This window comes from Scatophagus argus, chromosome 11 (genome assembly GCF_020382885.2).
Source record: "Scatophagus argus isolate fScaArg1 chromosome 11, fScaArg1.pri, whole genome shotgun sequence".
In the NCBI taxonomy this organism is placed as follows: Eukaryota; Metazoa; Chordata; class Actinopteri; family Scatophagidae; genus Scatophagus; species Scatophagus argus.
The window spans coordinates 9,090,782-9,118,515 of NC_058503.1; the positions used below are offsets into that span (position 1 = coordinate 9,090,782).

The 27,734-nt window shown below is 41.1% G+C and overlaps 4 protein-coding genes across 8 annotated transcripts in view; 2 read left to right on the plus strand and 2 right to left on the minus strand.

Moving 5' to 3' along the window:
• Positions 1–2,004, plus strand: part of dcaf6 (ddb1 and cul4 associated factor 6) — a 20,882-nt gene extending 18,878 nt beyond the window's left edge. For all 4 annotated transcript variants that reach the window (XM_046403782.1, XM_046403783.1, XM_046403785.1 and 1 more), the window contains one exon: positions 34–2,004. In XM_046403782.1, the coding sequence (XP_046259738.1) occupies positions 34–92 (59 nt within the window). In that variant the 3' untranslated portion in view covers positions 93–2,004. The remainder of the gene's footprint in view (positions 1–33) is intronic.
• On the minus strand, positions 1,820–10,742 carry gpr161a (G protein-coupled receptor 161a). The gene is made up of 6 exons (XM_046403787.1): positions 10,575–10,742; positions 8,427–8,814; positions 5,994–6,715; positions 5,382–5,489; positions 4,380–4,505; positions 1,820–4,157 (listed from the first exon to the last, which is right to left on the minus strand). Exons 2-6 carry the CDS (start codon positions 8,768–8,770, stop codon positions 3,880–3,882), a joined length of 1,578 nt encoding a protein of 525 aa, XP_046259743.1. The 5' UTR covers positions 8,771–8,814; positions 10,575–10,742; the 3' UTR covers positions 1,820–3,879.
• A 761-nt stretch (positions 10,743–11,503) lies between these two features.
• On the minus strand, positions 11,504–15,578 carry otc (ornithine transcarbamylase). Its single transcript, XM_046403788.1, has 10 exons — positions 15,324–15,578; positions 15,068–15,206; positions 14,901–14,982; positions 14,387–14,474; positions 13,959–14,112; positions 13,751–13,873; positions 13,501–13,554; positions 13,264–13,413; positions 12,549–12,686; positions 11,504–12,460 (listed from the first exon to the last, which is right to left on the minus strand). Exons 1-10 carry the CDS (start codon positions 15,404–15,406, stop codon positions 12,401–12,403), a joined length of 1,071 nt encoding a protein of 356 aa, XP_046259744.1. The 5' UTR covers positions 15,407–15,578; the 3' UTR covers positions 11,504–12,400.
• Positions 15,579–16,169: 591 nt separating this feature from the next.
• rpgra (retinitis pigmentosa GTPase regulator a) lies at positions 16,170–26,382 on the plus strand. 2 transcript variants are annotated; one of them, XM_046404922.1, is made up of 13 exons: positions 16,170–16,628; positions 16,925–17,050; positions 17,164–17,256; positions 17,601–17,663; positions 17,757–17,915; positions 18,040–18,192; positions 18,288–18,446; positions 18,707–18,862; positions 19,090–19,214; positions 19,485–19,691; positions 20,036–20,528; positions 20,623–20,714; positions 22,243–26,382. In XM_046404922.1, the coding sequence occupies exons 1-13, from the start codon at positions 16,598–16,600 to the stop codon at positions 26,020–26,022; spliced, it is 5,637 nt and encodes a 1,878-aa protein (XP_046260878.1). In that variant the 5' UTR covers positions 16,170–16,597; the 3' UTR covers positions 26,023–26,382. The 2 variants fall into 2 exon arrangements, with proteins under 2 accessions (XP_046260878.1, XP_046260879.1); XM_046404923.1 differs by having other exon boundaries at positions 16,171–16,628; positions 18,043–18,192.
• The last annotated feature ends 1,352 nt before the right edge of the window (positions 26,383–27,734 follow it).

Below are 27,734 nucleotides of genomic sequence, written 5' to 3' on the forward strand. Positions count from 1 at the left end.
ATGTATTTTATCTTTTCCTTTTCCTCCTTGCAGATCGCCTAGAAGGGGATCGCTCCGAAGGCTCAGGCCAGGAAAATGAAGACGAGCAGTAGCCTACTGGCTTTTTATGTCAAAGAAGACGCTAGTTCTTTTTGCTGTATAGCACTTGGAAAAACACCAGAGATTTGTACAAGTATAGTGTAGAATACTCCCTTTTGAAAACCAGTGTAATTTCTAGCCCCCCTGTGTTTTTTTTAAAATGACTTTCTTACTGATGTTTCTGTATGAGGATAAACTACATCTGTGTGAATGCAAAAGACAAGGACGTCAGTATAAATACATTTATTAAGTGTGAACTAATGGCGGCTGGTGTGCAAGGATGTTAAGTGCAATATTATTTTGTTAGGAGAAAGTGAACTTTCATCAGTGTTAATGTGTGACATTTTGACTTTGTAGCACAAAGCTAAGAAATGTTGATGTGCTGCTCCGGCAGTGACGCATAGAAAACGAGGATTTCAAGTAAAATGTACCTCGAGAATGCTTTAACTATGTTGTAGAAGAAGAAGAAGAAGAAACAAAACGGTGTTTCTTCTCCCCAAAGGGATGTGTCAATAAATTATAATCTTTTACAGAATTTGGCAGAAATAAACATGTCTGCACTGGGTTCTGGAAGGTGAACGCTTAAGCCGACTGTGCAACAAGCAAACCGAATTGAAAGTCGCAACAACAATCTACTTTGCACACAGTTAACTCTAGACAATAGAGACAATCCATCATTCTGCAGAAACGGACAGCATCCGTCTTTAGATACAAAGGTCGAAGCAGAAGTTACTCTGTCATTAGCTTAGCTTAAGACAAGCTGTGTTGTCTGAAACAAAGTCAGATGTTTTCTTAAACCCAATAGCTGTGGCCTCAGCAGCTGCACCTGTAGTTTAGTTGAAACCGAGTTCCTGTCTGCTCCTGACTTAAACGCACTGCAGATGTGGGCTGACTGAGGTGATCACATGTAGTATAATGGCAGATTTCTAAAGCTCAGATCATTGTATTCATTTATAAAATATAATGGACAGGTTTATAGTTTTTTTAAGTCATGGAAACAGGTTTTGCTCGCTGTAAGACGGACATGAGAGATCTTTCACCATGTTTGATCTTATGGAGGCAGGGCTGTTGCAGATGTTGGAGCTAATGATTAGGATCAGCTCTTGAGTCACAGAGCCGAGAATCTGTTTTCCCAAGAAAACAACCAATAACCTCTGGAAAAATACACTTACTGCATCTAGATGAAAAAAACAAACTACATATCTAACTGTAAAATTCTTAGTTTGGTTTACATTATATCAGATTGTATGTTGGTATAGAGGAAATGAGTTATGTCTTTTTTGGCTGCCATATTTGTTTGGACTAGTAAAGAGAATAGAAACAGATTAATGTCTTTTTTTTTTTAAATTGTACAGCAGATACCTTTTCATCCTGATGTCTTTAAGGACTCATGAAATACTTTAAAAAAACTACAGTGTTTCACTGATTTAGCACTATAACAGACAACGAACAGTTCATGAGAAAGATCACAATCGATGCAGCCAAACCAGAGATATTGTCTTTTTTTATTCCATGCTTTCTTTTTCCTTGTTAAAACCTGGTGCCTACATTACCCACAATGCAAGTCAGCCATTCAGGTCTGAGATTGGTGTGGGCTATGCTAGACTTCAATGAGTAAAACTGGTAGATTTCCCCTTTAAAACAGTGGTAACTATTGTCACAAAACCTTGATTTTTCAAACATTACTGGCCATTGGACTTGATCTGAATAAAATGGTAACACACAAGAAGCTTGTCAAATACAAAGTGCAACAGGAACAGCTCCACTTGTTTTATTAGCCAAAGTAAAGACACTAACATGGTACTGCTTAACCTCCACTCACAGAATCATGACGTACAAAGAAAAAGAAAAAATAAATAAAAAAAAATGGTTCAGAAATGTTTATGTAAAAAGTTTTAATAAAAGAATCTTGATACAAAACTTTAATGCAAATATTTGTTTTAATACTTACTGTATAGTGAAAATCAAATCACATCTCAGGTGTATACTTATAAAAGTAGTACCGTTCAAACATAATATGAAGATACGAGGTAAGACTGAAGCACCAGGAGTGTGCTCTACTTATTACAAACATCCTCTGAGTTACTTGTGTAATAGTACAGGGATCGATGGAGTGTAGTATAAACTGAGGTAAACCACATGTACCAATGAATATTTACTAAGACACAGTTTTGTACATATCGACCACGTTACCCCACGGATAAAAACTCGTCCTCCAATTCAACACCAAACGCAAACACAATCTCTTTTTCTTTCAGCTGACTCTCAGTTACTGATCTAACAACATGAAGTCGTTTGTTTCTGACATGGTGGCTCTGCTTTGTTCAGTATGTGCACAACATTATGAAATGAGAGTCCTTGTAATGAAATAGTCTAACAGACTAATTCCGAGCTTCATTTACTCATTTACCCATTTTATACAGTGAGAGTGGTTTCTATGACAACAAGTACACACTGCATGTTCAAGTGCAAGCAGATAAGCATGAAATATCAATCCATTCCTTGCTTCTAATACACAATAAGACCATAATACACTGCAAGTACCTTATCAGAACTACAAATGTTGGCCAACAGATTCTGTTCAAATGGCTGGGCAATACATATACATATAGTCTGTATGACTATAATCATTTTGAGATTTTCTCATGATGTATTACAGAATTTCCTTTTATACTCATTACTTCCTATTCAGGGTCATGGTTAGCGAATTCATAAACAGAATTCAGCCATCACTCGTGTTATTTACTCTGTATTTTTTTCACTATGACATGTCAAAGGGATTCCTGTGAAAAAAATAAATTCCAAGAACAAAAAAAAGTGATTTTTCTCACCCAAAGGGCTCGTAGCACTTACATCTGTTATAACATCTCTGTTGTGTTACATTAAAGAACCTGCACATTTTCAGAGATTCTGGCTGATTAGACCTCTACTTGTGATGCGTTCATGGCATATTAAAGTTATTGTAATTAGCGAAGTGATAATCATGACTGAGAAACTGAGATTTTCCTGAAATCACACTGGGCACGTAATGTCACAGAAGTGACGGGAAACGGACAAGCACTGATGCCTGATGACCACTGACAATCACCAAAGTCTGCCATCCAAGATAATTAAGACCCAGTCTCAATGGACCCAATGGATACGGTGCAGTACTGTCAATCATCAGTCATCATCCAACCAATAAGATGTGACTGTAGCATCAAGTTGAGGGTGGGTGGAGCTGCAGGTCATCACCCTCCAACAAAGCTAACAGAGCATCAGCCAGCCCACCCACATGGTTAAGAGGTCCATCTAATCAGGTACAATGAGAGGAAACACCAGTGTATGTGAACCAACTTGTTTGTTTTGGTGTTTGGATAACAGTGTTATGAGTCTTTTGAAAGACAGAAATGATTCTCTTTCTTGAATACTCTGCAGCCCTAATGAGGCACATGTAATTGTAAAATCTGAGAACACAAGAATATATAGTAATAATCAAAATACTACAACAATTAGATCATTGAGGCTACAGTAGTTAAGGCTTCCTGTTTGATTATAATGATACACACAAAAGCTTGCAAAGACACTGTTGGTGTGCACTCAGCCCAACACAGTGGAATGAACAATGTGACTTTGTCTCTTTCTTAATAATTTCAAGTACGGAGTAGCCATGTGCAGAGAGATAAGACTTCATAAGCGGCACCACAGAGCAGGACAAGCACCACTCTGAATGGTCACAGATAGTAGTGTTTGGAGTGTAAAACCCTTGTGGTTCACTAATAAACCGAGTATGGTCCATAAGCATGTTCAGACCAGCTGGGGTCAGGCTGGTTTTTCCTCCACATCCTGCTCTTCTTCATCTCTGTCGTCTTTAACAATCCCTTCATCAATACTTTCTAGCCTAAGTCTCTGACCGTCCAGGTATCTGGGTCTCGGTGCTACCCTGGTGGTAAACAGTCCCCCAGGCAGAGCCAGCTCCTCCCCAAACAGAGTGAGCTTAGCGTCACTCTCTATAGCCTTCGCCAGACAGGAGGCAAATGTGTCGAGAGATTTGTGTACCTCTGCGTGGACTTGAACCAAGGATGCGCTGGTGTTTTCAGCTGAGGAGAAAAAAAGATAGTATATCAGATAATAGTATAGCAGATAATATATCACTTGTGTGGGCTGTCCAAAAAACACAGTATTACAGTAAACAAATGTGCGATGTTTTAGTGTGGTGTTTTGTAGCTTGCTGACCACTAAGTCATTTTCCAAACTGTAAGTGAGTAAGAAGTAAACTGCCTTCCCTTGAATCCGTGGTGGAGTGGGGAGACGACAGATACCTTTGGAATGCTCCACCTGGTCTTCAAAGGTGACCGAGCTCCTCCTCTTTCCGGACAGATTGCTGTGGGGCTGTGGGTGGGAGGAGCCATCTGTGGAGAAGTTATCCAGCAACATCACGTCTGTGCCTGCGTGGACAACATTACAGGGACAAAGCGGCTGGTTATTTGAGAGCAGTAATTTACAGGGAACTTGGGATGTAAAAATAGAAACCATTTTAACAAAAGGACACAGGCGAGTTCTTCTTTGTATTACACATGACGATACTTGCCCGACCGATGACATCCTGAACTGAAAACATGAGCTGTGAAACAGGAATGTGAGGCTGACTGTTTCAAAGCTGTGGGAGTATGATGCAATAGTGTTAGTAAGACCATCTGCCAGCCATTGGAAACCTCATGTTTACATGTGTCATGAGTCACTTTATCTCCATTTTTATATCCATATAAGATCAACAGGCTAGTTTTTTTGTTTTTTTTTTTTTAAACAGCCACTGGACACTACTTCTAAACCTTTAGTGTTTTCTTTCCAGCCCTGGTACCTGTTGTTGAATGTAAAGGATTTGGTAGTATTACATGCACTACCAGACAGAAAGCGTTCAGCAGATCCAGATGTGTTTCTGACTCAACACGTAGAGAGTAGCTGTGTCTCAAATCCATATTATAAACTAATGGTCTGCAGATTTTGAGCATGCAGTGTGTTTACACTCTAAAAGTGAAGTTTACACTAATTTCTGCACATAGGACTCGACGGATACAGTTTTTACAGGGCTGATACTGTAGGAGGTCCATAACCACTGAAACACACCTAAGCACACATTTGAGGTACCTGTACTTGCTATTTGTCTTATTACGGTATTATCAGGGTAAAAAACAACTGTGCTGTGGGACACTGAGTGAGACCAAAGATAGAGAGAGAGATAGATATGTATGTACATATAATGGATTTGAGACACACAAATGAAGTGCTTTTCCCATTCGAGATGCTTCCTGTGTGCAACTTACATGAGTCCTGAGTGAAACTGAAGCCAGTGTCCCCTGTGCTGCTCCCTGGGGCCAGCAGATGTCCTCCACCAGCCAGCATGGCTGTCAGGTGTGGGGACATACCCAAGTCTGAAAAAACACAAGCAAGTTCTCATCAAACAGCACCATACAGCACATGAAAACACAAATGCACAGAACTTGGCTAAACAGGTTGTACATAAACCCCCTCTGTATGAATGTGTCTAATTACACGACTAATTTAATATTTTCCAGCATTCTTTGCATTCACAACCGCCCTTGCACTATTGTCTCTGTTAACAGAAACAATTTAACCTGTACCTGTGGTGCCTATCCGCTTGTAGATAATAGTTGTATGTTTATGTTTACGCTCATCTTTATTGAGGCTTGTTTGGTCTGTGTGTCTCTGTGTATCTTCCTAAACATTCCTCTGGGCATAGTGTAGAAGTACACTGAGAGCCACTAGAAATTAGAGCTTCTTCTATGAAATTTCTTGCATGTGTAAACACCTCTTGGTATCATCATATAAGTAAGTCATTAGTCCCTATGCAGAATGATTGCAACATCCCTTTGAACTGATCTGCATGACAACCTGAGTCACTACTGCTCTCCCACCTGTGATTCTGTTGGAGATGCTGAAGAGACGGGACGTCCGTTGCCGCGTGGCGAACGACTCTCTGTAGTAGCGATCTCCAAAACACATCCCCAGAAGCTCTTTCCTCACTGTTTTGTTCCACAAACCATAAATGAGCGGGTGGCACACTGCGCTGCAGAAAGACAGCCACGCCACCAAAGTCTCCAGTCCCTGAGACACACTGCCTTGTCCCCACAAAGCCTCAGTGCAGACCACCCCGACATACGGACCCCAGGTCACGAGGAAGGTGCCGATCACCACTAAGATGGTGACAAAGGCCTTACACTGACTCCCCGCATACACAAGACTTCGTCGGCTTCCATTAGAGGACGTTGAGGTGCTTGAGTTTTTACGGCCGTTCCTCTGAACTGCAGTGGAATCGTCCTGGCCCACAACAACTGTCCCACAGTGTACTTTACGAGCTTTCATGCGGGCAACACGGAAAATTACACCATAACAGGCCAGCATGATGAAGAAGGGGGGAAGGGTGCACCAGGTGACCCAGAAGGCTGTGTAGCTCAACTCTCTGTGCCAGGACGCAACACAGGTCCACTTGAAGCAGTCGAACTCGAAGGAGGACCAGCCGAACAGGGGAGGCAGACAGCCTACCAGGGAGTGTAACCACACATAGGAGATGACAACAACCGCCCGGTTTCCTGTGATCTTCATGGGGTAGATCATTGGGTAAAGCACTGCGTAGTACCTGTTGGGAAGAAAGAGGAATACAGTGAAGAAAACCTGCAGAAAGGGAGTAACACTCACAATACTCAAATGTGAGTGAAGCTTTGGGCCCACTTTTTTACTCCAGCAATGCTGGAAAGTCTTCTGAAAAGCTGTAAAAACAACAGGAAAGGAGAGGCGTGACAGGGAAAACAAAAACATGCACTGTGATCAAAAATTCCCAAAGGTGCTGAGGGTAATTAGGGCAGCATTGAGAACAGTGAGGACTGTCTGCTACTCAGCTAATTTACAGTAGATCTTGGTAACTCCATTTTACAGTCCTTTGTGGTCCCTGATAACATAAGCATCAATATAATTTGATAACAAGAGCAGCTACAAAAAATAAATAAAAATGAAAGCCAGAACATACTTGGACCAAGGAATGCTTGGGAGACCTACTTTTGCTTGATGAATGGTATAAATGATTAACTGATGACAAGATTTCTAATTTTATCAGTTGGCTTCACAAATTGTGCTCCTTTGTGGCACACTCCTACACTTGAGTTACACCACCCTTTCCATAAAGACACCGTTTATATTTTATCTTTACAATTGCAAGAGAACTCAGCATAAATAAAATGGTCTAACATTGCTAAGAGTTATCCAAATCAGTATATCTAGTCAAAGAATAAGCACAGAAAAAAGCAGTGAAAGCAAAAGTTCAGAACGCTTAATAGCTATATATGTATATATACTTAACAGTTTCTCATTCCTAAAAATAGTAATCAGTGAAAATAATCTCAGCTCTGCTGATGAATGGTGCATTCATGTCAGTCCACATTTTAAGCTACTTTGTGGAAGTCTGTCTAATGCTTGTCACTTGAGCTGGGAAAATCTTCAGAAAAATACCACAACCTAAGTGTGTGGGAAACCAATCTTATTCACAAGGTTACAAACTGGCCTTAAAGGAAAACAGACCAAAAATCAAATTTCAGTACATTAATATGTTTCTTGCAACACCACAAACAGCACAAACATTGACAAAACTCTTAGTCAATTTGTCATAAGAATGAAGTAAAGATACATCAAACATTTACTAAAAACTATAGACAATTATTGCTTTTTTTTGCATTTAAAGCTGTGTCAATCATTAGTTCTCAATTAACAACAGACTCTGTGTTACGTGCAATATGTATTCCAACTCTGAAGTTCCCCTCAGTTAACACTGTTCGAGTTTCACAGCCCAAAGCTTTAATGTTGAGTTCACACTCAGTGCTCTCATCAACTTTGTTTCCAGCCATAGAGTTCAGTTGTTTTCAGTGAAAACCTGCTGCTAAATCAGCTGTACACTGTCTGCTCAGCATGAAAACAGCAGAAAAACATAGTTAGCAACTAGCTGGTGAGCACAGTGGAGCATTAAGCAGCTAAAGAGACAGATATTTCCCTCAGGAGTAGGTGGAGAGCACAAACAGAGCAAAAGAGAGTGACTACTGGAACTTTATCAGGTGGTCAGAAACATTACTCATAGTGAATGCTAAAGTTGCTTTGTATGTGATATGCAAATAAACCATTGCAACTGATGGCCAAAAATGACAGCATATCAGCTTTATAGAGTGATAATATATGTGTGTGTTGATTGTTTGTAGCTGGTTGCACTATTCCAAAGTGGCCAAATAAAAACAAGTTGTGCAGTTTTAAACAGACAGCATTCATTTTCATTTTTCACATGACTATAATCGATATCCAGCACTCACCTGTCTATGGCAATAGCTCCAAGGGTGAGCATGCTGGCAGAGCTGATTAGCAGGTAGAGCAGGGCAGTGAAATTACACCACACCACCCCAAACACCCATTCTCTCTTCACTGAGCTCACAGCCACAAATGGCAGCACCAGCATGGACAGCAGCAGGTTGGACAGGGTCAGGCTGAACACAAACTTGTTGCTGGGTGTGAGCAGATATGGCCTGCGATAAAGGGTTGCCACAATCAAGAAGTTCCCCAGGCAGGCGAGGAGCGTGATGGTCACGATGGAGACTGACTCCAGGGCAGCCAGACCCTCACCATTCCCCACTGTGGTGCAGTTTCTACTGGTGTTCATTGTGAATGACTGGGCCACCAGAAAGGTGAAGGAATGGTAGGAGACTGGGAGGGGAAAGATGCGGTTAGAAATCTTATGTTACAAATACTACAAAGAAATCACAGGTAATTTTAAACAAAGCAGCACAGTCTGATCACCACGCTAACACCATTTAGCTCATTCACTATAAGACACGTACACTAGGATTTCTGCCTTTGAAGGTATGCTAATTTTTAGATTTATTTTTCCCTCCATCCCAGGCACACATTATCTTCTATTAATTCTGTACACAAAGATAATCAGTTACTGGGAACTTGAAACTTGCTTGAGTTGTGTGACCCATCACAGCATAAGCTATACATTAATGTTTGTAGCTGTTACATTATTGTTGGGTGCTAGTGTAGTTTAGGGGTGTAACTAACGATCATTATTTTTGTAATCATTCAGTCTATACACTGTCAGAGAATAGTGAAAAAAGTCTCAATTTCTCAGAAAAGCAGCAGACGCTCACAATTAAGAGGCTAAAATCAGAAACTATTTGGTATCTTTTTGTGACAACTGAACTATGACATGATTAATTGCTGATCAAAATTGTCATTCAGCTCTGTCATTTCAGCTCTATTGCTGTATAAGAGGGGCAGATTAATTTGAAATGTCCAAACTGCATAAATCCAGTGTAACTTTGTTAAACACTGAGACTACACATCTCAAGCTGCCTGCAATTTGACTGTCATACTGCAAGGAAATCAAGTGAAATCAGTGGCTGTGTAAATGGTTAGTTTTGCTCCAATGTGATTTTAAATAAATGTGCCAAAACATGAAAAAGCACTGACATAGTCTTTGAAGCTACATCTTTCGACCTCCAGATGCACAACTATCAATCCTCATCACACTCAATACATTTAGTTGCTGTCCTCTCATGGCTTTTAAGCAGCGACGGAAAGTAATTAAATACATTTCATCAAGTAATTGTACTGAACACACAGTTTTGAGTATTTCCCTTTTGTGATACTTCATACTTCTACTCCGCTAAAACACTGTACATTTTACTCCAATAAATTAATCGGATAGCAGTAGTTAATAGTTAGCAGTTTAGCATTTTATATACACAAACTTATCATAGGTATATGATAAGTTTATCAATCATATCAATATCAATATCAATCATAGCTCCAACTCAACCAGGCTACAATTCAAATATTTCTTACACATTTGTGCATCAGTCTAATAAGCACTAATAATATAACAATGACAGCGACTGATAACACGGCGTTACTTACCTTTACTTGAAGTAGCATTAACGCTGAGTATTCATACACTGTTGTATTGCGAGATCGGAATACTACTGTTATTTCTACCACAGGCTTTATTTTTTCTTTCATCATATCACCCTCGCTGCTTACAAGTTTTAACATAACAGCAAACTCAAAAGCATAGAGGCTAAAATCCTCACTATTAATCTCCTGTGTTCAGAGTTAAAGTTTTAGCCATGCAAAGTCGTCTAAGTGTAAAGTCTAAAATTTAAACGGCCATTATTTTGCAGCAGAGATTTGTTGCCATCTCTCACCACGGCTTTAGAGTTAAGAGAGTCCAAATTGTAATAAAACCGAAATCTCACCGAAAGGCTAGCGACATTTGAGGTTTCTGTGCAGCTCAATAGTGACAAAATGCGAACTGTAAAAATGTGAAGGGGATGCAGCACTGTGACTACCGCTAGTTTCGGTTCGCTAGCAGCTAACTTAGCTCAAACAACTACCGTTAGTTAGCCAGGGTTAGCTAAAACTTTCTCCCATTGTCCCCCCGAAACATAGCTATCCGTCCTTACCTGCTTTGGTTCGGCGCTGTGGTTCGACATTTTTTCTTCCTGAAAGACAAACCGTCCATCCTACAGGTCCGTTTTCACACCATAAGCCAGAAACTGTGGGCTGAGCCTGAAAAATCTCGGAACGCTCCTCGACATTAAGTTTGGTAACGTTTGTCTCTTTCCAGCCGAATCACAAACGGCCAGCTGCGGCTGCAATGGCGTCCTCCCCCCACCTCAGCTTCCCTCAACTCCTTCTCCTAGCAGACTCCTTCAGCATGTGGGTGGTCGTCGATGAGAATCCCCTTGTTTTCATGTCACCACTGAAGCACCTCATGTCATTTCTCTGTGGTTAATGTCTATAACTTATGTTGTCTCTCCGAAGTCATGCGCTTTTTTAATCATTCTGACACTATGTGCTGAAAACCAAGAAAGTACATTTTATTCTGCTTCATTTGTAAGACGTAGTTAGTGTGAGCGTTTGTATTTGTTTTAACAAAGACTGTGCCAACGCACACACAAACGTTTCTTCAATAACAGCCTGGTAGTGTTTATGAATGAGGCACTACGCAGCATCATTTTTATCCAGCTGGGCCACCCACGTAGATCAAAGCTTCGCGCACAAACACGTTGTCTTACGTTATCCAATCAGAGAACGGGGGCGTTACCGACCCTGTCCATTAGATGGCGCACTCATCAAATTGGCGCGCACAAAAGTTATTTAACAGAGTTTTAACAGATGTGGGGATAGTACTGGAATACAATTTACTTCAGCAAAAGTAAGTATAGATAAGGGGATCACAAAATAAATAAATTAGTACCTGTAAATACCTGAAAGTGTATTTACAGCTAAACCCTGGATTTCTGAAACAGTTGATGTTCCAGTGCAACAAAAACTGGACCACTGTGCACTCTTGAAAAACATTAAGGATAGAGTGTAATGTCTTTATAAATAGTTTGTGAACAATAATTTTATTCTCTCAGTTTTGTTTCATCATCAGGCTCTAGGGGAACACAAAGCACTGGGGGAGCATGACGACATAAGAGCACAGCATAAAAAGCACATTTGTATACATTCAGACATAAAGGTGATATAAAAATCAGATTTGACCATATGGAAGGGGAATTCATTTTACAACACAGTGTTCACTTGCTTTAAGACATCACCACTACCATACATCAACAGTTTATAAATTGATTTTCATACTGTACCAATTCAATAATGTTGGTCTTTATAGTATGGGAAAATGGTCTACCGTAACTTAAAGTTTATCTTATAAGATTTGTTGTAAACAGCCTAAAACATGAAAAGATTTAGGAGTGTGGCATTAAAAAAGCATTTGGCAGTAAAGCTGGATTTATACCTGTGCATTAAGGGTCTCAGGCACAGTAACCAATGTGCATTTCCTCAAAAATATAACTACATGCTGGTATGTAAAATGCCATGTGAAGACTGCAAGCAATGTGACTGGCTCAGCTTGGGCTGATCGTGGTGTTCTCCTTCAAGTTTCTGCTGTTGGAGGTAGTTATGGAGTCAAGACAACATTAAACAAGCTGAAAAAATGTTAAGTAATCTTTTCCTTTTCAGTAACATGTCTAGCACTGAAATTTCTTCTGCAAATCTTGAGCTCACTGTCTAGCACAGTAAGTGTAGAAAGTAAACAGCAAGGCAAACAATGCCACCCATGCTCTGACCTGAACACTGTAAACACGGTTACTTTGGAGTAATCCATTTAGTGTTGTTATGGTGCTACCAGTGGGTGAAATCTGACATTGAAGTATGTGTCAGTCATTACAACCACTGTCATACATCCCACGACACAAGTAGAAGTCCACCCTAAGACCTGAAATTAAAACCTGGGCATGGGGATCTGTGGAGAGTAGTCAGTCAAGAGAGAAACCATCAGACCCTGAAATAGAAAATGGAGGATCAAATTAAACAGAGTACCCTAGTATAAAACTCTACACTAAATAACAGCGTTCAGTTGAGTTACTCACCATGATTGTCCATTTTCTATTCTCTGCCTCAGGGAAGACAAGGGAGCGGGATGAGTAGAATACCTGGTCATCCACCTCCTCCTGTTTCCGGGGGAGACAATGCAGGAAGGTCCAGTCTGGTTTGGCGACACTTCCTGTCTATGGTGGGCCAAAACATAAGGAGAAGAGAGGCTGTGTACAGTCACTATCATGCTTGACTGAATCATTTGGGAGCTGGTTTCTGTCAAAATCTCCACAGAGGGACAGTACAAGCATTTGCTGTCTAGAAATAAAGAGATATTTTTATTGACCAAATTGATTAATGTTTTTTTCCCCTCAGAAAAGACATTATCTATAATCATATAATGTGCAAGAGTTTATTTAAAGCTTGCTGATTCATATGCCAGATGAAGCCTATCATTTGTATTAGACCAGTTTACCATATAATTTACAGAAAGTTACATTCTACCCCCACAGGCAGAAGCATGTTTAAGGCAGAGAAACTGTTTTACTCTGAACTCATTTATTTACTATCAGGGAGTTTGTGCAGCTGTCAAAGGGTCCAATTTGGGAACAAGCCACTGACTGAGAACAACTGCTAGTCTTTCCAAAAAAAATCTGCTGCTATGTTGAATGTGACCCTTTCAAGATTTTTAAGACCAAAAAAAAAAAAAAAGTAAAAATTTGGGGTCGGAGATTTTGCCTTGATACAACACTAAGACAATGTCTTTTTTACCTGCATTGTAACTTGGTAACCTTTAAAGTCTTTGAGTCTCCTTTTCTTCTCCTCCTCCTGTCCCATGCTGATCCAGGTGTCAGTGACCAAAACATTGCTGCCGTGGGCGGCTTCCATCGGGTCAGAGGTCAGAACAAGGTGGGTCCCGTGCTGAGGCGACGTGCATTGTTATGAATCGATAAGGAGTCAGTTTAGAAGAGATCTGTTTATGAAAATGACACCTGAAGAATACCTCACCTCTTTGGAGAGTCTTTGTGCCTCTTCAGTAACACTCCTCTCTGGCTCATACCCCTGTAAATTAAAATTCAGTTAACCACAAGTTTTTTTGTTTCCCAAGCAGCTCTTCTCACAGGAAGCAGCTGGACAGTTTGGACGTTTAATACTGATTGTGTGCATCTCTACCTGCAAACTACAAAACAAGAAACTAGAAAGAAGGGTGCACTAAAGGACACATCAAATGTAAATGATCACATAAAGAGAGCCAAACCTTTGGTGTTGCGATCTTAAGATGAACTCCCAGTTTGGCTGCAGTCATCATGTAGGAGTGGAGGACGTTGTTTCCATCTCCAATCCAGCTCACCGTTAGACCACTAAGAGACCCATAATGCTCCTGGATGAGAATGATAGTAATTTAGAAAACGCTAACATTATCATTTACTGGAGGAAAATTGTAGTATATTGAGGTGTTGCAGCACCCGTAAGGTGAGGAAGTCAGCCAGAATCTGAATTGGGTGGTAGAGGTCAGACAGTCCGTTAATGATGGGGATGGAGGCCTCCTTATCCAGCTCCTCCAGTGTTGAGTGGCTGTACACTCGGGCCAAGACAATATCACAGAGTCCTGAAAGAACCCTGTGATAAAGATTTAGAGATTATAGAGTGGCTGTGGTTCATATACTGGCCCACACACCGATCTCTCCCTTCAATAAAGGAATCAGAGGATGGAAGGAGACGACTATGACTACCATGAAAACTCACCAGTATTACAACATACGGATACAGAGTTACACAAAAAATACCTTGCTAGTAAAGATTTAAACAGATAAAAAGGGGCACAATTGACTGACATTCGGCTTCATTTTTATTATTCATTTTAAGAAAGTAAAAGCATAATTATAAGACTCACCTAGCTGTGTCAGTTGAAGTCTCATTCACTCCAAGGTGAATGTCCTGGGAGGTGAGGAAACAGGGCTGGCCACCCAGTAAAGCAAAACCTGGAATGATATTAAGGCAACTTCAGTTTTTCTAGTGCTTTAAAAAACAGTTATGAACCTCATGTAAGTGTTGAAGGGGTGGCCAGTACAGGGGAAAAGTTCAGCCGCCACACACTGTTTTGTTCCACGGATGCACTGAAAGCTGCCTTTCAGCAAATCCTTTGTGTCCACGCTGACAATGACTTTTACACTGTTGAGCACACTGATGAAAAGTATCTGCGCCGCTAAGTGCATGAGATGTTACCACTCTGTTAGATGGAAATGTAGTGAAAAGTGAAGGTAATTTCTAGTGGAAATCTGACATTTGAAAGATGCCAGACGCTTTTATAGGATAGGCCCAACTTCAGTAGTCTGCCACGCATGGAAATGTTCTGCTGAAGCACACGGCACACACCAATGGAAATGCTTATTTTACAGAACGGACACCTGTTTCAGTGGACATTCTTGTTCTGGTGCTCCTCTTCTCAAATATCATGGCGATGGACTTTCCTTGCAGAAGAGGAACATACTGAAAAAGACATCACAGTTAGCTTTCTTGAACGACCCACTATGAGACACTTAACAATTAACATCGGTTAGCTAATGTTAACTACCTGTTTTTCACGCTTGATCCGATGTTTTAAATCCTCTGACACCCACAACAGCCTCTTGATTTCATCTGAGCTGAAATCTTTCAGAGTGAGACAGCTGCGACCCTTCAGATTCACTGAACCAAGGGAAGCAGCCCCGACGCTGAAACAGTAGCAGACCAAGGCACAACACATATAACTGTTAACCTTATTCCTTGCGATAACAAAGTATTAGCATGACTGACAAAAGACTGAAATAAAGTTATTTGGGGTGCCTCACCTAAACCCTCGTGGCCAACTCTTCTGGACAGTTTTCAACCATTTGAAAACTGTACTGTTTACAGATAACAACTTAGTCGGCATTGCAGCATATAATATAACGAGAAATATAACGGGAAAGTGATGCAGTGTGAATATTTCATGTGAGAGAAAGCAAATTTCATTCACCGCCTGCAGCACGCGACATGCAACCAGAGCAACAACCAACCGGCGGCGTTGACTCTCAGTGACATCATCACCGCGCAGGAAAAAGGGGGCGTGGCTTTCTCAATACCGCACTGACGTTTAAAAACCGTGTCTGTTGTGTGAGGGCTGTCTTTTATGCCATGACATATTGTCATATATGTCATATTATTAAATGTTATCCAGCAGTGGTTTATAGCTTTAAAAAGCGTTTTCCTGATTACACAGAAGTCAACTGTGTTAAGCGGGGTGATGAATGTTAGCCACCAATATTCCCTCAGACTTTTCCACTCTCACTGATTTTGGACGACCTGTATTTTGAAATGCTACATCAGAATTTCCTGTAAGTTATTGTGTGACACTCTGGGGTGGGCTGCTGTCATCCTGAAGTGAAATTGGTCGGTGGCAACGGGAAGTTTCCTTGAAATAGCTCTCTGATTTCAGGGAACAAATTTGATGTTATATTTACTAATTATATTCATCTTGTTTACATTTTATTTATTTTGATTTATTTATTCGTTCATTAATTTATTTATTATATTCATGTGACCATGTATTATTAAGTGATTGGCTGAAAAATAAATTGTTTTAATGAATGAATGAATGTAACTTCGCCTATTTGCCCGGACACTGGTTTTATTGTGAAATCGATTAGAACGCTCTATTACCATAGTGTCTCCTATATGGAGGCATTGAAAACATTGTGGCGTGGCTGCTGCTAAGTAATAGATAAAAAAGTAATAACATATATATATATTTTTATCCCTACGGTTTGCGTAACGGCGTGGCCAAATAACGGACAGGGTATGAAAGGGACGCTACAAGAAACCTTTTCAAAACTTTAAAAATACATTTTGTTCTCTCTTCTGCCATTATAAAGTAATCGCGGCATCACGCAACGAATACAACAAATACATTTAGAAGAAACGTGTCAACGTTCGTCAGCTAACTAAACGTTTATCTGGTTAGCCAAGGACAGCTGGTTAACTAGGCTGCTCCTGCCCCTTCCTGACATTACCTTGATCTACCTGTCAGTCATCACCGAGCTACACGGTGAAGAGAAGGAAGTGCGGAGGGGGGACGGCAGTGAACATGACGGGACAGAAAGATGTCGACATACCCGGTGAGAGTAGTAATTTCATCACATGACAGTATGCAGCCTACAACATTTAGGTTTGTACCTAACTGGTTACCTGCACGCTCCACTACCGGTTTCTTCATACTGTAACATGACTGCGGTCAAGCCAGCCCGCACTTGTGTGTGTGTTGTTGCTATTTCTGTCAGGCTGCTACCTAAATCGCCTGAGATGTGACAGCAGGTTGGGTCAGGATTTATCCGGTGTTAAGTTTCAGAAGAATTACGTTTATGTTGCCTTTAAGACAAGAGAGCCTAAAGACGAATCACTAATTTGTCCTCAGAAACAGGAGCCATCTTCACGTTTGGAAAGAGCAGTTTTGGTGACAACGTGCCTAGTAAATTCTGGCTGAAGAATGACCAGCCATTGAGCGTTTCTTGTGGCGGAGAGCACACAGCTGTCATCACAGGTGCACACAGTCTATACATATTTTAATGCAAATGCGCTCTGCTATAAATATTTGTCTATTTTTTTTCCAGTTTAATCCAACTTCCATCTCTGTAATGACTCTTAATTGTGCAGAAAATGGCAGGCTGCTCATGTTTGGTGGTAATACTTGGGGCCAGCTGGGGCTTGGGGTTATGCCTGCTGCCGACAAACCTGCCTCTGTGAAAGGTAAGGTACTTTACACTATAGCTGCAACTAATGAGAATTTTTGTTTTTGTTTAGTATACCAACTGTCAAAAACCTAGAAATATCCAGTTTGCTATCAAATAAGATGAAGAAGAGCAGAACATCCTCATAACTGGGAAGATGAAACCAGCGAATGTTGGATGTCCTTGCTTAAAAAAATAGTTAAACATTAAATAGATTATCAAAAAAAAAGTTGCTGATCAATGCTATGGCCAATCACTTAATCAACTAATTGTGTCAGCTGTAATGTAAATATATCCAAGGAGGCATGATGTTGCGTCTGAGGAGGCGTTAATAGCTCTGATTGTTTTCTGTTTCCATTTCAGCCTTAAAGTCTGAGAAGGTGAAGCTTGTAGCTTGTGGGAGAGATCACACAATCGTCTGCACATGTAAGATGATGACACAAATAATTTTATATGACAGAACAGAGGTGCCCAGAATTGGTTGTTCCTGTGTTTAATTTAGGTTTTGTATATTTCTAGGGCGAGGTAGTGTGTATAGCGTTGGCAGTAACCGAGAGGGGCAGCTCGGTCTGGGTCACTGCAACAACACTGCATCTTTTCGCCTGCTGCAGCCCTTCTGTGGACATACACCGGTTAAAATGCTCTCTGCAGGATGCAACACCTCAGCTGCCTTAACAGGTTCCAACAAAGACATCTAATAATGCTATAAAGTAAAAAAGTGTATCTTTTGGCTGAGGTCTTAACAGTGTGTGTGTGTTTACATGCTGCGGTGATGTTTGATTTTCTACACCTTCTGTGTAAGTAGACGATGGGAGGCTCTTCATGTGGGGAGACAACTCTGTGGGTCAAATAGGTGTAGGGGACGAGGGATTTGCAGCAGAGCCCAGAGAGGTGAATGTTGGGGAAGCAGTGATGTGGGTCTCCTGTGGGTACCAGCACTCAGCCTTTGTCACAGGTACAACGCAGTCCAAACGAACGAACCCACTGTCACTCAGTTTGAGTTTAAAGTCTTGTATCATGCTGAGAACATTGTGCTGGCTTTGTTTTTAGTGGATGGAGATCTCTACACGTTTGGTGAGACTGCAAATGGAAGGCTTGGCCTCCAGGTGGAGCAGTTGGCCAATCACAGAGTTCCTCAGCGGGTGCAAGGGATTCTGGGTCATGTCACCCAGGTGTCCTGTGGAGGGGAACACACTGTGGCACTCACAAGTATGTTAGCAGTTCAAAGCTATTTGTTTTTACATACAAACATTTCACCATGTAGCTCTTTGAGATTTCTTCTCTTATTCTAAAAAAACAAGAATTTAGACCCCAATAATAGACGCTAATTACATGGTAAGATGAAGATTTTTTTTTTGAAGTGTTAAATGTTAAACTACAAAGTAACTCAAGCAATCAGATAAATGTTGAAGAGTGAAGTGCTGTTAATCAAAGCAGTCTGATTCCTTGCTTTTGTTTTGCTGTGCCAGAGGAGAGCGTGTACACATTTGGCAGGGGTCAGTATGGTCAGCTGGGCCATGGGACATTTCTGTTCCAAGCTGATTTGCCAAAACCACTGGAGCACTTTTGCAGTGGTAGCATCAAACATATCACCTGTGGAGAGAACCACACTGCCGTGGTCACAAGTAAGCAATCTTTTAAGCTCATTCTAGTCATAGCTTTTAAAAACAGTACCACCTGTTAACCTTTGTGATTGCCCATGTGTGTTTCTGATCATCTAATTTAAATGTTTATTTCCATCTCACAAAAGTCATAGAAAAACATTTTCTCTCCTTGCACAAGGCTGTCTAATTAGTTGCAAAAACATCTGTGGATGCTGATGTACGTTCAGATTTGTCTCCCTCCTCCACAGACAGTGGGCTTCTCTGCACGTTTGGTGATGGACGTCACGGAAAACTGGGCTTAGGGGAGGAGAACTTCATCAACCAGTTCAGCCCGACACTCTGCACACGTTTTCTCAAGTACAATGTTCAGTTAGTAAGTGCATGTCATGAAAAGAGCTCAGGGTGGTGGAGCATGTCAATCATCAGTTAAAGGGTACTTGTATCAACACTAGCTTGTGGACAAAAATGTCCTCCAGCCAAACATGAAACCGCCAAACTCTTTGGCTTGAGATGCTACATAAGTGCAGTCTGCCTCCCAAGTGGCATATTCTGTATGTCTGTAAGTAAATGAGTGTAAAGTGAAGGAAATACACAGAACATGGTAATAAACTATACTGAGTCCTTGTTATTTTCTTATGTTTAGGTGTCCTGCGGTGGTAACCACATGCTGGTACTGGCTGCACCCAGACCACCAGAGAGCAAAGGAGTGGTGCCAGAGAAGGATGTCACAATCACAGAAAACTTTCTGGAATTAAGTTACACAGAAGTTCATCTGATGGACACTTCGATGGATCCTAATCGACTAATCCCATTGTCGGCCCCCTCTGCTCGAACCCGCCACAGAGAAAAAGTAAGGACCTACACCTTGCTATTCATTTTTCAAATGAAACCAGTTTCGTTTCAGCTGTTTTCCATCCAATGTCATACTTTGACCAGGATTTCTGGGAAACGAGTGTTATATTATATTCAATGTGATACTAAAGGTCTTAAAATTTAACTTAATGAACCCTGCAGAAAAGATTTTTTTTCAGCTTTTAATTGTAATTACTGTCTAACACCAGTTGGGGGCACTGTTACGCCAAATTGTAGTTTTGTTGTAGTGGCACCAGCTAACTGGTTGGGGGAGCTCCGTTGATGTGGTTAAGACCTCTCACTCTGTAATGTTTTTGCTGTTTTTCCTCTCTCGACTTTCAGGGAAGCCCTGGGGAGCTTTTTGGAGAGATGTTTCAGAACCTCCCACGTCTAAATTCTGGCTTCCTCAACACCTCCTGGCAAACATCCAGAAATATCCCCACTCCTAAAATGCTTTCAAAGGACATTTGTACCCCTTCATCATCCCCCAAACTACAATCACGGGTTACACCAAGCCCACCACTCTCCTCCAGATCTCTGTCTAAATCCCCTCAGAGTCCAGTGCAGTCTTCTCAGCCATCGAGCCCACATTCTCAGTCATTAAGCACATTTCATTTTAAATCCTCTACTGCTGCTTCCTCTAAGTCTAAATCAAAAGAGTTTCCTTCTCCCTTAGTGACATCAAAGTCTGCAGTGAAACATAAAACCAAGGCCTTAATTGAAAAACTGTCATCTCCTTTGCTACCTGAAGAACCCTGTAGCCCAACCAGACCCTCCAGTGATGTTTCTCATAAACAGCCCAGTGAGGAAGAGCATCCTGCTTTACCACAAAAAGGTATTTTCTGCATACATTTTGGACAACCTGCTTGAATGTCTCTTTTACACACAATTGTGTAGCTGAGTAACCTGGTCATTGTCCTTTTTTTCAGAGGGAGAAACTGCTCACACACAAATTCTCATAGAAGATGTGGAGGAGAATATTTCTGAGAAAAAAGTTGACTCTGACTCATGGCCAAATATGGTGAGAGAAGTGACTTTTAATGGCTCCTTGTGCAGTTGTTTGACTTTGATTAAGTATAGACATATCATAAACACAGAGTCAGTTGAGCATTATTTTCCTCTTCAGGCGTCTTAGCTGTGTGGGCTAAATTATGTGTGCTCCAGGACAGGAAGCAGCAACGTTCAGCACTCACTGGCTTTTCCAGGAAATGTGCATAGCTCAGTGTACATGCTGTATATGTGTGTCTGAGTGTGCCTGTGTTTTTTCAAGCACATATGTGTTTGTTATCTCCTATTTTTTTTGCATTCTTCTCTTTTTCTTTTTCCTCAAAGCAAATTCAGAGATTATGGTTGCTTCTGCCAATCAAAAGTGTGCTTGGGCTCCAACAGCCTCAGATACACAAACACACACAGATACATATATATAATACTTTGGAAAAGTTGGCAGGAATCTTGCCACATCTCATCAGTGTTTCCACAGCCAGCGATGAAGCAAGCTGTGAAGGAGTCTCCTGCGTTGTTATGTGTCAGCATGCAGCAAGTGGTGCTCAGTAACCCCTTCCTGTCTCAGTAGTAATGTTAAATGGACTTGGACTTTTCATGTGCAGTGATGAAAGAAGTGTTCAGCGCCTTTATATAAGTACAAGTACTAATACCACACTATAAAAATACTTATGTTTGATTCTGCACAAAACTAGTTTAAAAAAAATTGTCACAATGAGCATATTTTGGTTTTTAATTAAAATCCACTTGTTCAAAAAAATTGAAAGGAAAGGATTTTCTGTAGCTTAAAAAACACAGATGAAACAGATTGATATACAATAATTAAGAAAAATAAATTTTAGGATACTTGAACAATGTCATTGGTATTTGAATTTGCAGATTCTGACTTTAAAAAGGTAGGGACTGAAATTACTCAATAAGAATTATTAATAATTTATTTATATTTTACATAACACAACTGTTCTTATGTCTTGAAAGTAAAATCTTAACTGAGCATTTCATGTGACAGAAAAATGTAGTGAAGTAGAAAGTATGAAATACTCAAATAAAGTGCAACTTATTTTCTACCACTCTTCATGTGTGCTCACAAATGTGTGGGCTTTGATGTGTGACTGTATCTTAATCATGATGGTATGTGAAGTGGATCATGTTGGCGTGTTCTAAAGAAAGAGTTACTGAAATTACATATGGACACTAATTAAATAAGTCTGTTTCCACATCACACCTCCTTGACCCCCAATTAACCGCCATCTGTTTATCTCTGAATAAGAATTTCATGAACTGAATCAGGATTTCATGTTTTCTCTGTCAAGTTTTCTTTACTTTTCTAAATGAGATGACATACATTTGGCAGCAAGGGGCATTACATAAAGCATCAAATGTCACAAGCAGATGTGCAGTCACAGTGGTTGCAGTTCTGCTGCTGTGCTTGTACTGCTTTCCTTATTTCTAACACAGTGTTGTTGGTTATGTGACCTTTCTCTGCCTGTTTCATTTTCATTTTTGCATTAGAATAAATCTGTATTTTTCTCTGTCTTTTACTGTAGGGAACTAAAAAAGCCCGAACTCTAAGAAGAAAAGAGGCAGAGTCTAATGAGAAGGCAGACCAATATTCTCATAAGGCCTTACCCACAGAGCTCCTGAAAGACTCCAGCCCCTTGAGGAAAGAAGTGCCTCTACTGAAGAGCTCAAAGGGTCTGAAAAACTCCAGAGTCACATCTAAAGGCAAAGAGAATGTTACCAGGCCAACCAGTAAGATCAAAACCCATGAAGACAGACAAGCTCAAATGGAACCCTCCCATCTCAACTTACCACAAAATATAAGCAAGCTATCCAAATTGAGCCACAAAACTCCACAAACTATCCAAAAGACATTGACTGAAGCGCGGCAGAAACTGACCGACATGAAGGAAAGTGCCAGAAGAAATAGAAATTTGAAAGACAGTAATATAAACAAGGAGGTTATGAGAGGCAGTGGTTTTGAGAAAGATTTGATAAGAACACCAAACACAGAGAAAAATACATCATCTTTGGCCGAGACATCTCCTGTTATTATGGTCAGTAAAAGAAATGAAACAACCAGTATATCTGTCCAGAGAATTCCGACATCCTTAGAAAATATTGCAAAGGATCATACAGATAACCCCAACCTCAAACCTGTTGAAGTGGAGATGCAACAGGAGACAAAGCAAGTTAAATCAACTTCAACAAAGGATGTGCACAAGGTTAAATCCGCATTGCAAAAAGGTCAGAGTAAAGCACTGAATGTAAAATCACCACCCATGAAAAAAGAAACCACACCTGCTCAAGTTGATACTAAGAAATCCCTAAGTGTGAAATCTACACCTGTGAGAGTTAAAGGCAAACCACAAAAGGTCACATCCACACCGGTTCAAAATCAAATTAAACATGCACAAAACATCCCAGTTAAAGGTAAAAACAAAGGAAAAGTTGTTGAAAATGAGTTAAAGTTTGCCAAGAATGCAGCTCAGAAAATGAAAGGTGAAAGTGCAGACAAGCAGCAGATGCCTGGTGTTGACAGCTGTGGTGCAAAGGACAAAAAGAAGTCAAAAGAATCTAAACTGAAGGCAAAGACAAAGCCAGGTGGAGAAGGAGAGCAAGTCGGAGTTAAAGGAGAATCTGATGGAGACGCTAAGCCGAGGAGTAAGCAGACTGAATCTTCCAGCCCGCTATTATCACAGCAGGATACACCTAGTGAAGTGGTGTGTAATCCCATTTCCTCACAAAGCCCTAAGAGAACAGAGATGGTTTCCGTCAGTGGTGCCAAATCCCTGCAAGGCCCTGAAACTATTGATAGGGATATACTTGTTTCTGAGAGAAACAGAGAGGATGTTCAGGGCCTGACTGAAGAAAAGCTCAGATGGGGGGAAATTCTCAGTACTGCAGCCCCTCTTCTTCCTGCTGCTGGGATAGCAGGAGCATCTATGGAGGTCCTCAGTGAGGCCGTGACAAGCTTAAGCCGTTTCCAGTCTGACAGTGACACCGTCACCTCAACACCGCCTAAAACAACAAGCCAAGTGAAACAGTTTACAAAGCAGAGTGCAATTATGCAGCCTTCCTTTTCCTCATCATTGTCACATTTTTCTTCAACAGAAGCATCAAATCCACCAGAGGAAAGAAAAGATGTTCAGGTGAGTGTCCTGTCAGGGAATACAGACAAACAAAGTAAAGATACCACTAACCATCAGTCACATGTGAAAAGTGACCTGTCCGAGGAGATCAATGGTAAAGACAATTCACAGACAGAGGTGAAGAACAGTGACTCAGATATGGAAACATCCTGGCAAGATGATGAGAAAACCTACAAACCTGAAGAGGATGAGGATAACGAGGGAACAGACACACATATCGAAGGTGAAGAGGGAAGGAGCGGAAGCGATATGGCAGATGAAGAAGAAGAGGAGCAGGAGGAAAGTGAAAGCAGCGATAACACAGAAGAGGAGAATGAGACTATTTCTGGGGAGGGTGAGGAAGAGCAAGATGCGGAAACTGCAGAGAAAGATGGTGAGGAGAAAACAGGCTCCAGCAGTGAGGAGGAAGAGGGGGGAAGTGAGAGTAGTGATGTCACAGAGGCTGAAAAGGAGGAAGAAGACAGCAGTGAGGAAACAAGTGAAAGAGGATCTGAGGTAAGTGAAACTGCAGGGGAGGAAAGTGAAAGTGAAGACTCTAGTGATGAAGAGAATAAAGAAGAGGAGGAGAGTGAGATGAGTGAAGATGAAGATGAAAGTAGTGAAGAATCAGGGAGTGCTGGCACCAAGAGCAAGGAGTCAGAACAGGAGGAGGATGGAGAGGGAAGTGATACTGCACAGTCTGATTCTGAAGGAGAAGAAGAAGAAGAAAATGAGGTTAACACGGAGGAAGAAGGTGACACTGAGGAACAAAAAGATGATCATGATTCCACTGAAAGTGAGGATGAGGAGAAAGACTCTGAGGAAGACGAAGAAACACATAAGAGTGAAGAGGAAGAAGATGAGAAAGAGGATGAAGTGAGTTTTGAAAATAATGAGGAGGAAGAGGAAGACAGTGAGGCTGATAAAGAGGAGGATGAGCAAGATGAAAAGAGCGATACAGAGAGTGAGGAGGAAGAAGGGGGTGAGGAAGAAGCATCTGGCACTGAAGCTGAGGATGATACTGCAGAGGAGGAAGAAAATCCTGGTGAGGAAGCGGATGCAGAAGAAGATGAAGAGAGTGAGGAAGAAGGTAAAGAAGAGGTTACAGAGGAGGAAGAGGAAAAAGAAGGTGAGGAAGAAGAAACTTTAGATGAGGGCGAAGCTGAGGATGAGACTGTAGAGGAAGAAGAAAATCCTGATGAGGAAGAAGAGGATGAGGGAGAAGCTGAGGATGAGACTGTAGAGGAAGAAGAAAATCCTGATGAGGAAGAAGAGGATGAGGGAGAAGCTGAGGATGAGACTATAGCGGAAGAAGAAAATGCTGATGAGGGAGAAGCTGAGGATGAGACTGTAGAGGAAGAAGAAAATCCTGATGAGGAAGAAGAGGGTGAGGGAGAAGCTGAGGATGAGACTGTAGAGGAAGAAGAAAATCCTGATGAGGAAGAAGAGGGTGTAGGAGAAGCTGAGAATGAGACTGCAGAGGAGGAAGAGGATGAGGGAGAAGCTGAGGATGAGACTGCAGAGGAGGAAGAGGATGAGGGAGAAGCTGAGGATGAGACTGCAGAGGAGGAAGAGGATGAGGGAGAAGATGAGGATGAGACTGCAGAGGAGGAAGAGGATGAGGGAGAAGCTGAGGATGAGACTGCAGAGGAGGAAGAGGATGAAAGAGAAGCTGAGGATGAGACTGTAGAGGAGGAAGAGGATGAGGGAAAAGATGAGAATGAGACTGCAGATGAAGAAGAGGATGAGGGAGAAGCTGAGGATGAGGGAGAGGAAGAGGAGAATGAAACAAAATCAGAGACAAAAACTATAAGTAAGAGAGAAGAAACAAAACAAAAAGAGACGCGAACTATTGGAGAGAAAGGCAATGATTCTGAGGAAATTGAAGAAGAGGAAAATGTGAAAGAAAATGAAGCAAACACAAAAGTGGATGATGAAGAAGAAGGTGAGGAAGAAGAAGAAGGAAATGAGGAAGAGGAAGAAGTGGAGCAAAGGATCAAATCAACAAATACAAAAAAATCAGACAGACAGAAGTTGCCTCCTGATGTTTCTCCTTCAGGCAGAAAAGACAAAGAACAGAAAGAAACACCCAAACCAGCACCAAGGAGGAAGCAGGCGCCTGCGGGACAGAAGAAACCAGAGGACTCTCAGCAGTTCTGGAACGACGTTCTGCCACAGTATCTGGACCTGCAGTGAAGCTATCAAACAGTAATGTAACTGCAAGGACACACAAACTCAGCACCAACAGCAATCAGCTGCCAGCAATCAGTGACCTGCTCACTGTGAGTCAGCTAAAAGTATGTTTTTCTTATTGATAAAACCAAAACCAAAACAAATGCAATTACCAACCAACAATGCATTAGTCTGCCTGAATATAACTTCCCAATCCTGTCCTGTTGCACTAAGACCAAAACCCATTTATTTGTACTTAGAGAAGCGGCTTGTGATCGGAGGGTCACCGGTTCGATTCCCCCACCGGACGGGCAGGAAAAATTTGGGTGTGGTGGAGTGATTAATGCGATAAAATGCACCCCCCCACCCCCTTCATTAGCCGGCTGATGTGCCCTTGAGCAAGGCACTTAACCCCCGCAATATGCTCCCCGGGCGCTTGATGCTGCCCACTGCTCCTGTGTGTGTTTCACTGCATGTAATTTGCCGGGTGTTGCATGTGTGTAAAAATATATATATATTGCCAATAAAAGTTGATAAAAGTTGATTCTTCTTAAAGACATTTCTTTTTAAATACATGTCAGAATATATATAGTTATCAATATGGTTTCATTTTTTAAACACTATAACACTTGCGGTGTTGGCAACCATCTCAAACAAAAGGGAATGAAGTGAATTTGGTGGGGACTGTTGTCAGAGTTGGAGTAATACACATTTGTTGCAGTACTGAGGTGTATGTGAGACTGACTAAAAATAAACTGCAATGCCTGTGTCCATCATAAGAAGGAACCAGCCACCCAGAGCAACAGAAAGGCTCTTTTTGTAATTGATATTCTTTTAGAAGAGAACAGATTTCTCATTGTACTCCTGTAACATTATGAGACTCATGATGGATGTGAATCTGCTAAAAAGCGATGCGGCAGAAATAGAGATACCATCTTTATTGCTCTACACGTTCTTCATCCTTGTCAAAACACGGCAGTAACCTCACCCACGATGCTACTAGGCTGCTGACATTTCAGGATCACAGATTGTTCCATTTGAACTGGGAAGTTTTGGATTTTTTAGATCCCAGTGTTGTTTTGGCTGGACAGGTGTTTGATAGTGGGGTAAATTCATTGTTGGTTTTGGTCTGTTCAGTCGATTTGTTCACAGTAAGACAAAGGATCACCAGACTTACCCTTTGAAATGTCAATGTAATTCAAATAAATTATTTGAAATAATGGTTTCATTTGATTGCAAAATGCCAGTGAAGAGTTGCTCCCTCTGTGTTTGTTTGTTTTGTTCCTCATAGGCTTTTGAGTATATAAATATTTGTTATATATTATGTTATCTTCTGCCCATATATACAGCTACATTTTCATCTGTGGTTAAAATCATTACATGTTTTGTGAAACCTGAGAATGAACTATAGCACTCAAATGTTCAGATTGTACATTCTCTGTCTCCGGACTATTCATGACTTTATGGTGACAAAATCTCTGCCCTAAATACATATTGTTTAAGTGCACTGTGTGTTTGGGTAGGAAGGAATCAGAAAATATACACTCAGAGAGAACACCAACTGTGTGTAAGTGTGCATAAACAACAGTTAAACACAACAAAACCCAGAGACAACCTTAATCCTAAATCATTGGCTGTAACAGCACATCAAAGAGTCAGACCAACCCTCCAGAGCCAGGCGAGCAAAGATGGAGTCACTTAACTCTTTCTTCACCTGACCCGAGACAAATATTTCA

Bases quoted from the DNA above. Each gene is read 5' to 3' on its own strand.
- gpr161a (XM_046403787.1), bottom strand. From the start codon at position 8,770: ATGAACACCAGTAGAAACTGCACCACAGTGGGGAATGGTGAGGGTCTG. The intron at 4,506-5,381 runs GTAAGTTGCACA...TTGTCCACGCAG, and splicing joins CAGTTTCACTCAGGACTCAT to GCACAGACGTGATGTTGCTG. The intron at 4,158-4,379 runs GTATCTGTCGTC...TTTTCTCCTCAG, and splicing joins CCAGGTGGAGCATTCCAAAG to CTGAAAACACCAGCGCATCC.
- otc (XM_046403788.1), bottom strand. From the start codon at position 15,406: ATGCCGACTAAGTTGTTATCTGTAAACAGTACAGTTTTCAAATGGTTG. The intron at 13,874-13,958 runs GTGCTGCAACAC...ATTCTCATCCAG, and splicing joins CTGACTTCCTCACCTTACGG to GAGCATTATGGGTCTCTTAG. The intron at 12,461-12,548 runs GTGAGTAACTCA...TTTCTATTTCAG, and splicing joins ATAGAAAATGGACAATCATG to GGTCTGATGGTTTCTCTCTT.
- rpgra (XM_046404922.1), top strand. From the start codon at position 16,598: ATGACGGGACAGAAAGATGTCGACATACCCG. The intron at 19,215-19,484 runs GTAAGTGCATGT...TCTTATGTTTAG, and splicing joins TCAAGTACAATGTTCAGTTA to GTGTCCTGCGGTGGTAACCA. The intron at 19,692-20,035 runs GTAAGGACCTAC...CTCGACTTTCAG, and splicing joins GAACCCGCCACAGAGAAAAA to GGAAGCCCTGGGGAGCTTTT.